The 12,022-nt window shown below is 38.6% G+C and overlaps 1 protein-coding gene across 2 annotated transcripts in view; it reads right to left on the bottom strand.

Annotated features, from left to right (window-relative positions):
- Nucleotides 1-10,182, bottom strand: part of TBC1D23 (TBC1 domain family member 23) — a 64,013-nt gene extending 53,831 nt beyond the window's left edge. For both annotated transcript variants that reach the window (XM_017506335.2, XM_017506336.2), the window contains exon 1: nucleotides 9,996-10,182. In XM_017506335.2, coding sequence (XP_017361824.1) covers nucleotides 9,996-10,048 — 53 coding nt within the window. In that variant the 5' untranslated portion in view covers nucleotides 10,049-10,182. The remainder of the gene's footprint in view (nucleotides 1-9,995) is intronic.
- Nucleotides 10,183-12,022: the final 1,840 nt, after the last annotated feature.

Below are 12,022 nucleotides of genomic sequence, written 5' to 3'. Positions count from 1 at the left end.
TGCTATCATATAACAACAGTGCCTGAAAATCTCCTACCCACTACTTACTTCAGACTCCTTACCCAGCCACTTTACCTCAGGTGACTTCACTTCTGACTCTAAAGAGAAAATACAGGCCAGCAGGCTTCTCTTCCCTTTGATCTCAACCCCCTCCAAAAACAAACAAATAAACATAAGCAATTATTATTCCAGTCATTAAGTCTCCTGTGAATACAAAAGAAAATAAGTGTCTCTTCTCTAGTCTAAGACTGATAACTTCACCTGGCTCTTAACTCCACCCACTCACTGGCAATCTTTCGGAAGCCACGTGGCCATCCATTACCCCCTTTCTCCTACCTTCCACTTCTTTCTCTACTGGCTCCTTCCTCTGAGACAATATGCTCAAATATTCCCAGTAGAAACAGCAGAGTCCACCACAAAAATGTCTCCACATTCTCTCTTTCCATCCAGCTACCACACTTTTGGTTGTTCTTTTCGTAACAGAGCTTATGGAAAGAATTCTTGACAATATACATAACCACTTTCCCTCATCTTAAATCTATCTCTTCCCCCTCTTGCCAACCCACTTCCATGTCTCATCCCTGATTGATCCTCACCACGTTATAGGGACCACTCACTATATCATCTCCACTTCCTTTCTTAACCAAATCTAAAACACTAAAGATAGTAATGGAATGTTTTCTGTGTTGGAAAAAAATGTTTCAAATTCATGAAGTCTCTCAGTCTATCAGCTAAGCTAAGTCAGCTTCGCTAATCTTCAAAATTCTTAAAATTGAATCCTTTTCTGTAATTATAAAAACAATGAAGACTAGCAGTGTAAAAAAGATCAAGTAGGGTCTATAATACATCTAATCACTCTACACTTAAATGCAGAGTACAGAGAAATTACAGAGAAAATCCAATTACCACATTAAGAAAATTAATTTAGTGTCTTAAAGTGGGCAGGGCCTAAGATTTATTATTGTTTTCTTAAGATAAAAATACAAAACCTACACTACTGGGAAATCAATAAAAGTCCAAAGCCTGACATGTAAACATCTTAAATATGTTATTTCTATTGCGTAGGATATTTTTCAAACCTGTGAGTCTGCTGACAGTATTAAACAGAGCCAAGAGAGAAAAAAAAAAAAAGGACTCAGAAATCTTTGCTGAAAGTACTTCTAGCATTGAAAAATATAACCTGTGATTATCTCCCTTCCTTTAAAATGTTCACATTTACTTACTTGAAGGGTCCTATACATAACATACTCCCTGTAAAAGTCCTCTCTCTCCTTCCCTTTATAGTTCAACTTCCTTGAAAACAGCAGTCTCCACTCACCTCCACTTACTCTCTCATTCACTCAAAACCTCCATCACTCTACTAAAGGTGCTCTCAGAAGTCGTTAGTCATCTTTCTCAGCTCTCATCCAGTTTACACACACTGCAAAGTTTGACTGTCTTAATACATTCTCATTTAGATTTTCCTCCGCTTTCCTACCCATACTCTGAATTATTTCCTTCCCTGACATAACTATTTTTTTATTCAAACCTTCACCACGTATATATTGAGCACCTACTACAGGCTACCCACTGTGTGAGGCACTGGGGATACAGCAGAGAAAAAAAAGTCAATGCTCTATGTAGCTTACCTTCCAGATGGCTATTCCAAGGTTCTCATCCAAGTCCTATCATCTAAATTCTGTTGACCAGAGGTGTGAACAGCTCTTTCTGAGGTGCAGTTTATCGATATTTGTTTAGAATGTAAACCACTATGAGCACAGATTAAACCATGACAGCCCAGCTTGTCCATGTACATATCCTAATCAGGTATAAGCCTCTGACCAATTATTTAAAATTCTAAAGCGAACAGCTAATTAGTTCTAAGCACTAGCAAACTGGAACAGTGAGTAAGCAGTGGCAAGCTGCATGTATTGAATTGTGGTTTCACGGCTTCATTTGTGCCACCACATTTCTGGGTGTTTCTTAATGCCCAGGTAATGAGACATCAGCACCAAAGTTTTGTCTCAACTTATTTTGTGACTATTGTTGGGACACTGGTTACAAAACACTACCATAACAAAGCTCCTTAATTAGTTCTTGAATATTCTGTATGACATTTGGTAGAAGTGGAAAGAGAATAACTGTGTTACAGATTCACTTGTACAGTAGATATGCATGGAGCTCAATGGCCACAGTATGCCTTATGCAACTTATTTTTAAATACTAATCTCAAACGATCAAAACTTTCCAAGTATTTCAATAGTATGACAGCATATTCAGAAAAGACTTTGACAAGTTAAAGTCTTGTGAGAGGACAATTGGATACAAATTGATAATCGTGAAATAATGAAGTTATCTGGATTTGTGTCAGAATCAGACATGCTTGTTACAGCATTTTAACAGGTTATAAATTTATATGCCAAGGGGAAAAACACCCATTCAACAGCTTTAAAAAATTAGTAAAATTTTGCTTTAGGACGAAATCCACAAAAACAGCTTTGGGAGATTCCCTTGTAAATAATGTAATCGTCTCTAGAATTTGTGTTTTAATCAGGATCTTAAGCCAAGTAAAGAATGTGCTAAATCTAGGCCTCTTGGCTTTAAAAGCCAAATTTAAAAGCTACAGGATTTTATCACTGTATGCAATAGGCAAAAGACATAGAGATCACAGAAGTCTTGTTCTATAAACTACTAAAATTAATTACAAATGGAACAGATGTTTTAAATCTTAGATTTATTTTTAATCCACAATCCACGTAGATCAAATGCAACAGTGGTACCAATGGTGCCCCTTTCTCTGCTAAGAAAAAAACTCAGTTGTTGATCAAAAAATAAAAAGATACACAAAAAACGTTTCTCATAACTACATGTATGATGCTGCAATGCATTTGTTTTAAGATTTGGCTATAAAATTGGGGAGTAATTTCTCTAATGAGCAGTCAACTTCATGAGTACTCTAAATCCTTTCTTCTTTCATGCTTTCTCAAAATAAAAAACCTCAACACTGTTCCCTTCTATACATAAGGTGACTTTTCAGTATTTTAAAGGAAGAAAGAAATGCATCCTTGTTTTTTTATCCCCATGAAAGCAGTTTATTTGGAAAGTAAAAATAGAGTATATCTTTTGCCTAAGACAGAGAATGGCATGAAAACAGCAAAAAGTCAGAGAGAGATATTACCTATGTCTATTACAAATTCCACTTTATCCAAAGTGTAATGATAAAAGAAGTATAGTCAACATTCCTTGTCTTGAAACTATCATTTCAGAAACATAATTGTTATAAAGAAACAACTATAGTAAATGAAGTGACAACACTTTGCAACATTTGGACAATTCTCAAGGGTACTATGCCAGCCAACAGGGATCAGAGTTTGGCAAAGAAATACATACTGGGTTTATTTTTTTAACCTGGATTCCAACCACCAATGAAGATTATTTTGAATAAAAGAGGATTTCAATTAATTTCCTGCTGGCGGTTAATCTAAACGGAATTCACAAAATAAAGGATTTCTGGTATTCAAATTGCACACACGAGACGAATAAATCCTTTGCATCACTTTGTGATGCACAGAAGACTTCAAAACAAAGGCTAGAAACTATTTAAAGGAAAAATAACACGTGGAAATTATTATTTTTCGAGACAGAGTCTTGCTGTGTCACCTAGGCTGGTGTGCAATGGAGTGATCATAGCTCACAGCAGCGTTGACTTCTCGTTAAGGCAATCCTTCTGCCTCAACCTCCTGAGTAGCTGGAACTACAGGTGTGTGCCACCACGCCTGGCTAATTTTTTTTTTTATTTTTCACTTTTAGTGGAGATAAAGCCTCACTATATTGCCCAGGATGGTCTTGAACTCCTGATCTCAAGCAATCCTCCGGCCTCCCCAAGTGACAGGATTACACGCATGAGCCACCAAGCCCAACAGATAACTTTGCTTTCTCATGGAGCTGTTTTAAGATCCAACTGAGATCAGATAGATAGATAGATAGATAGATAGACAGACAGACAGACAGACAGATAGAGTAATGCTCTATGCAAAATATACAGTACTTTCTTATACAGGTTAGGCATCCCAAATCCAAGAATCCCAGCTCCAAAATGCTCCAAAATCTGAAACTCTTGAGCACCAACATGATACTCACAGGAATACTCCTTGGAGCATTATGGATTTCAGACTTTTGATTAGGGATGTTCAACCAGTTGAGTATAATGCAAGTATTCTAAAGAGATATTCAACCTGTATCTTCTTGCTAAAATTATTAAACACCACCATAACTAGTTTTATGTAACAACTACTTTAAAATAAAAAAGAAGCAAATGCTACAAGATTCCCACCCAACTATGAAATGCTATGTCAGCTAAAGGATAAGAAAAAACTCCTTTAAGCATCAAGAAAAAAGACGAAGACTTGAAACAAATGACTTAATTAGACATCATTTTCTTAACTCAGGTTAAAAAGTTAGACTCTTAAAACAAATAGACATTAAATTTCATAAAATAGGTTCCTTTTAAGTGGCTTTTAACTTACGTACTTTATTTCTACAAATAATTTGATCTTATGAGCTTACTGGAAGGTACTTAACTGCTTTCCGTCTGTAATTCTCCGTATCTAACTAAGTCACTTCAAGCCCTGCCCCTTTTCAAACTGTTTAATCCTATTCTTTACTGCTAGAGCCCATAATTTCCAAAAACATGAGCATTTAGTTATCTTCAGAAGCTATTTCACACAGTATTCCTAGAGATAAAATGATGAAAAATTTAAGTGTCCAACAAAGGGACCACAATGCACATTCCTGGGTTTGAAACTGTTAATTTTTTTTCTAAAAGCTTACACAGCAGCTTGAATATAACCACTATTCAATGAATGTTTGCTGAACTGAGAATGTTTTTGCTAAACTCCATTTTGCTTTTTCACATATGAGAGAAGGCATTGTCTTTAGTTTATACCTAACAGAATCCCATTTCAGCACTATGCAGCAGAAATGCTTTGTCAAGCATATTTTCTCAAATCTGTCCAGAAGACTCCTACTGAAAAGTTGGCTGCATATTGCAGTATATTTAACTGGGTGCTCTGAATTGCTTACTAGACTCACATAAGGAATGCATTTGTCCCCTCTCTGCAGTGACTACATAGAGATAAATGTGAATTAATTGAAATACATTTATTTAGCATGCAAAACCAATTACTAACTCTAATTCATGAATATTAAAACACCCACAGGAAAACAAAATCCTAGAAGTGAATTATTAAGAATTACTTTCAGTCTGGGCACAGTAGCTCACGCTTATAGTCCCAACACGTTGGGAGAGCAAGGAGGGTGGACCATGAGAGGTCAGCAGTTCGAACCGGCCTGGCCAACATGGAGAAACGCCATCTTTACTAAAAATACAAAAATTAGGCAGGCATGGTGACACATGCCTATAATCCACATGCCTATAATCTTAGCTACTTGGGAGGCTGAGGCAGAATTGCTTGAACCCAGGAGGTGGAGTTTGCAGTGAGCAGACATCGTGCCACTGCACTCCAGCCTGGGCGACAGAATGAGACTGTGTCCCAGGAAAAAAAAAAAATTACTTTTAAAAAACTATAAAATTTAAATTATAATTAAAGGCTTTAATGTAAATAGTATAAAATAAGTCTTTTTCATTTCTTATCTTTGCCTGTCCTCTAATTAATTAGTTTATAAAATCAAACAACTGTCACATCATAACCCCTAATTCAACAAATGAAGTTCATTTTCTTATTTTTTCTAAGGTAGTATCTAGCCTTCCCAGTTCCATAAGCGGCCAATGTTTTTCTTAAACAAAGAGTTCCTTTTTCCTTCATATTTAACGTATTTTTTATTGATTATATAATATCTGAAATTTCAATTACTTAGTTCTTAAATGATACTGAAATCTTTCCTCATATTTTAATGCTTATTAAATGGGAAGCACTGATAGTGCTATTTACAGAGTGCACAAAACTGAAAAATAACATTCTCAAGTAATTCCTATTCACATCTCAAATTAATCATAATTGAAGATTCTTTGTGGAATTGATACTTTTACAATTTTAAGAAAAGTTTAGCAGTAATTTAAGAAGAGTTTAGCAATAAAAAACACCAATTAAAAGTTGAATATTAAGTAACATTTTTGAATTAAACAAGCTCCCAGTATCGACAGTTATAAAGTCTATACCAACACAATTTTTAAATTATGACTTTAGATCTTTAGACATTATTTCAGGAAGAAAGTCTCAGAAAATGAGAACATATGTTCAAATCCAGTGCTAGTTTCTTCAATAGCAAGAAGCTAATCACCAATCTTTCACTGTAACAATTTAACATTGTTTGATTTTACAAATCCAGTTTCTCATAGCTTACGTTAATTTTTTAAAATTAAATTCAAATCACTTCAAACTATAAGCATTTTTACAAGACTTTCACCACACCCTTTGAGCTTACATGGCTGTAACCCAGGAAGCTTGAGAGCTGAGGCATTTTCTGATTACTCTGTCTTTCTACAAAGAATAAGCATTATACCAGTAGACAATTCCACAGCTCACAAAAACACTGGAGTCAGGAAACGCATATGAAATGACAGCTTAGTATGCTATTGTACGTAATTATACGACAGTCTGTATTCGTTCATGTGTGTATTTATTCAGCATTTACTGAGCCACCTGTCCTTTATCAGCCACTGCCCTTGAGAAGTTCATTATCTAAAGAGCAGTAAGTCATGTAATTATACATATTTTAATACCACATGTAAGGTGATACAATGTGACATATATAAATTCCTCTGACCTACTCATTCTGACACACATATAATCTAGAACTCTGCTAACTAAAGTGTGGTCCACAAACCACCAGAATTGGTGTCACCTAGCAGCTAGTCAGAAATAGAGAATCTCAAGTTCCACCCCAAAATCTACTGAATCACAATCACAATTACCTGGGGAACATTTTAACAAGCTCCTCAGATAACTCTAATGCACATTTAAATTTTGAGAAGCACTGAACTAGAACATAACTGAAAATCGGCAAATGATGTCATAGAGTCCACGTACTTTTAAGATCTTCAAGGTCCATCCTGAGCCTTTTTAAGATTATATTTACAATTTTAACAAATTCAATGACTTAGTTTCACAGACTAGGAACAAACTGAGATACCACTGACAACAAAAAAAGAAAATAGGAAAAACTTACAAAAAGCAATTTCAAAAAGGGATGGCTGTGTGGAGTCATTTAACATAGCAACAATTTGTCTAGATAGGCCCTAAAGGTCTCACCACATTACAATAACACAAAAGTAATCGATGTTCTCAAACATGCCTCCTGTATCTAGATCATAAATTCCTTGAGGACAGAGACCTAGTTTTATCCTTAAATTACACTTACATTTGTAAACTGAATGACCCAAGTCATTAAGATGAGTTCGAGCTAGGCAGTAAGATATAGGATACATTTTAGAAATAATTCCATCTGACAGAGTTAAAATAAAAACATTTACTCCAAAAAAAAAAAAAAGAAAGAAAGCAAGAAAGAGAGGGGGAGGGAGGGAAAGAAACAACAGGAAGGAAGGGAGGAAGGGAGGGAGGGTAAAACACCCGGATGGATGGGGCACACCTGTAGTTCCCAGCTATTCAGGAGTTTTGAGGCCAGCCTGGGCAACGTGAGACCTCGTTTTTTTTAAAGCAAAGCAAAACAAAACAAAGAGTAAAGCATCCCCATTCTATAACCCATTCCCCAAGTACTCTTAAGAACAGAGGCTTTTACTGAACCTATATTTCCCAATCCCAAAGTCTTGTGACTTTATTCAAACCCTCTTCTGGCGGCTGATGAGGAAAGTGCAAGGAGAAAAAGGAGAAAAGATTAGAAGAGGACGGAGGGAAACTAGAAATCACTGACCATCTCAGGGTTCCTCCACTCATGAAAATAAAACCAGCAAAAATACAAAGACACAGCAATCCTAAGAACAAATGCTATCTCTACAAAACATTCATTCCATGTCCTCTGCCCCTGTGAACCAGAGACATGCTCGCAAGCCCACTAACCTAAGAACTCCCCAGAGACACCTTAAATATAGAAACATTTCCTCTCATGGCCCTCAACGAGCTGATTACCGCCAGTTTATGAAAAAATTCACTGTTCCAAGACAGCAAACTTAAGGCTATAACCAGCTAGGTCACTTTCTGAAAACTGTTGTAATGTCTGTCACTGATTCTTAAAGGGTTCCTTTAACAAGTTAAAATTTTTTAATATTTTCCAGACCTATTTTACTTTTTTCTCCTACAATTCTTGCAGGATACTGGAAGCTAAAAGACCTATTTTTCTGCGACTTCTCTCCAACCAGGTAGTTCTCATTCTTATTCTCAAAACAAATTAATTCTCTTGTCTATGCCCTTGCTTATGCTGTTACTCCATTCAGAGGCCTTTCCCATCTCTTAATCTGATTCCGCACTATCTATTAGCCACAAGCCATGTATGGATATTTAATATTTGAAATGTGGTTAGACCAAATTGAAACATAGAGTAGATGTAAAATGCACATTGGATTTTGAAGACGTGGCACAAAAAAATGTAAAATTATCTAATTTTTTAAACAATGATTACATGTTTAAATATGCTAATTAGATTAAAACTGATCTCACCTGTTTCTTGTTAGTTTTAAAGCTGCTACTAGAGAATTTTAAATTACAATATGTGGCTTCCATTAGACAGCACTTGGTTTCAATCCTACGCATTCTTCAAAGCCTAATTGAAACACAGCTGCTTTCATGACGCTTACCCCCCAATGACTCCAACTGGAAGTGATTTGTGCCCCACCCTCCATCGCTGACCTCCCGAAACACTTACAATCACACTCCCAAAGAATGAGATTAATTTTACCTTGTTATACCTCCCAAACTCCAACATAAGCAAGTTGAAGAAAAAAACTACATCTAGATCATCATGACGTTTTCCTTGACACGTTGGAGAGCCCACACACTAAGGTAATGTTTGATGTGTGCTAATGGAGAGCTAAATTTCTCAATTACTAATTATCTATCCCTTTCAACGAGTTCCCTTATTTTCCTCTGTGATTAAAGTCAATGTCTATGAATGTCCTGTATTATTTTTAGAGTGCCCAAGAGTGCACACATATAATGAACAAGCAAATCCAAGACTAATAAATGTGGCCAATACACTTAGATCAATTGTAAAACTTAGACAAGCCTCTAAAGGTTCCCTTTTTAAAAAATGACGTTTTACAACATAACTGTGTTGTGAAGATCAACTATTTCAAAAGTAGAAGCGTTTCCCAAAGATTAACTCTGGGTGAGCAGTTTACCAAAAAATTATTGATGGTCCTACCCCACAATCCCGAGTATAAATCAGGTAAGCATGCAAACGCTTGGGTGCAGCAAGAGCAAAGCCCCACATTGCATCTAAAGCTCAGAAATCGAGCTGTGAGAAATGTAGCAGGGGAAAAGACGACTTGCGTGAAGAAAATGCATGATGAAAACTGTTGGAACGCAAAACGAGGTAACAGCCAGGATTTTTTTTTTAAAGTATCCCGACGACGTGGAAGGGATCCTCCTTGGGTGTATCGCTCAACCTCTGAACCCCCAGGCAAAGGCTGCAGTGGTCATTTTGTCTTTTCTTCAAATTGTATTTTAGTGCCTCAGATCTGCATCCAACAAACTTCCGTCTTCAGCCTACTCCAACTCCCACAGCAGGGACTCCGGCCAAAGCCAGCCCTGAAGCTACCCTCTCCAGCACACTTTGGAGACTGATGGACGACACGGGAGGACCGTTCTGAGGCCCAGCACCTGGATGACCCCAGTCTCTCTGGGAGTCCCACCCCGGCTCCCTGGGCGGAACCAGACAGGCTGGGGGCACCCGCAGGCAGAGGGGGCGGGGCAGGGCATCGGACTTCGCCCAGGACAAGCCTCTCGGTTCCATGGCGACGCCAGATGGCGCCTCCGGGACCGGCAAGATGGTGAGAAGCAAAAATAAAGGGGCACTGGGAATCAGCCCCGGTTTTCACTCACCAGACGTCGCCGCTCGACGTTGGCAGTGGCAAGACCTCCTCTCCTTCCGCCATTGCTGTTGACGTCCACGTCACTTTGCCGAAAAGTGGACCCGGCGCTGAGACCGACTCCGAGACCCAATGTCGTAAAAGGTCTTCGGAAGTCCGGCACTGAGCTTCCCCGAAGAAAGAGGGAGGTGGCTAGGGACGGGAGGAACGCAACGTCACGGCGTCCCGAGGGCGAAAGGCAGCGTCTTGCGGGAGGAGACTTGGTGGAGGCAGCTGCCCCTCCAAAGACTACAGGTCCCATAATGCCGGGGTGCTGTGGGCGGGGCGGGGTGGGCGGAGCTCAGCGGGAGCCATCCCAGTTGGAGGCTGTGCGTGACAACAGCGTCGCTTTTTGGCGTCCTGTTAGCGTCTTCTTTCCAGCTTGGCGTCGAAATTACCAAAGTTAGAATTTGGAGTCCTAACTATTGGGGAAAGGAAGGGAAATGGGGATTGACACAGGGAAGGTGCCCGTAGGTGCACAATTCAGTAATTTCCTGCTGTAGCAATTCAATTAGAAAAAAGAATGGGGTGTAAGGGCAGACCACCCTATTTTTGAGGCCCACATACTTTACGTGTAAGTATTTAAAAGTTGTAAATCAAGCTAAATAGTAAAGGAGATACGTTCTAGCCTCCTAACTTAAACATATCTTTCTAACAACCTGGAAGATCAAGTCCGGATTTAGAATTCTAGGACTGGAATTCCAGGCAAGGAGAGCTACCAAAACCCTCTTCCCGTTCCACTTACCCCTCTCACCACGTGGGCAGACGCTTGGCCACCGCTGGGGCCACGCTCAGGAGGATGGACCTAAGGAAATGCTTTTGCAAACCCTGAAAACAGTAATGAAGGAGAACGATATGTAACAACATGGATACACCTGAAAAATGCACTGTTAAATGACCAAAACAGATTGCAGACGGATAGGTTAAGGATGGTATCATTTATATTTCGTGTTTAAAAGACAGTATATTAGGAATAGATGCATATGAGCTTAAAATGCAGGGGAAGGCTATCTAGAAAAATCGGAATGGCAGTTATATTCAGGGAAAGGGAGGAGTTTCCATTAAATTTTTAATATTTTATTTATTTATTTATTATTATTATTTTTTTTTTGAGACGGAGTTTCGCTCTTGTTACCCAGGCTGGAGTGCAATGGCGCGATCTCGGCTCACCGCAACCTCCGCCTCCTGGGCCCAGGCAATTCTCCTGCCCCAGCCTCCTGAGTAGCTGGGATTACAGGCACGCGCCACCATGCCCAGCTAATTTTTTGTAGTTTTAGTAGAGACGGGGTTTCACCATGTTGACCAGGATGGTCTCGATCTCTTGACCTCGTGATCCACCCGCCTCGGCCTCCCACAGTGCTGGGATTATAGGCGTGAGCCACCGCGCCCGGCCTAATATTTTATTTCTTAAGGGCCCAGAGGTGGCCAAATATTCTTTATACAGTCTGTACTTCGGTATCTAAAATGTTTCAAATTTTTAAAAACGATTTTATTAAAATAAACACAAAACATAGCACAGCTATCTCATTTACAACCAAAAACATGTTCACTCCCTTCCCCAAAGGGAAATAATACAGATTTGCGTGGTAGTGCGCCCACTTCCAAGCCCAGAATCTCTGTGATGTTCAGTCCTTCGTTGGGGAACATTTCTTTTAACATAGAATGTGACTTTAGATGCCTCTATCAAAAAGAATAAAAGACGTGAATCTAGGTCACATTACCATCTTAACATTCAGGACCTCCCCTGGGTCCCTTCAGTTGTTGCCAGTAGGTTTTAAGAAACTTTTCAGAAAATGGTTTTTAAAACTATTCAGTCACGGACATGAGAAGCAGTTGTTCACTAGTTAAGATTCTAGTCCTCAACTGTGATTCATTCGAGTATAATTAAATCAGCAACTGCTTTATAGTCTCTGGTAAAAGTTTTTCCATTAAAAATATGTCACTTGACATTTTTAAACCATTTATTCTGTATAAGTTGAAAGTTCTGACTTCTGTGTTCTT

This window comes from Cebus imitator, unplaced genomic scaffold, assembly GCF_001604975.1.
Source record: "Cebus imitator isolate Cc_AM_T3 unplaced genomic scaffold, Cebus_imitator-1.0 Scaffold354, whole genome shotgun sequence".
Taxonomy (NCBI): Eukaryota; Metazoa; Chordata; class Mammalia; order Primates; family Cebidae; genus Cebus; species Cebus imitator.
This window is presented reverse-complemented; position numbering and strand designations above follow the sequence as displayed.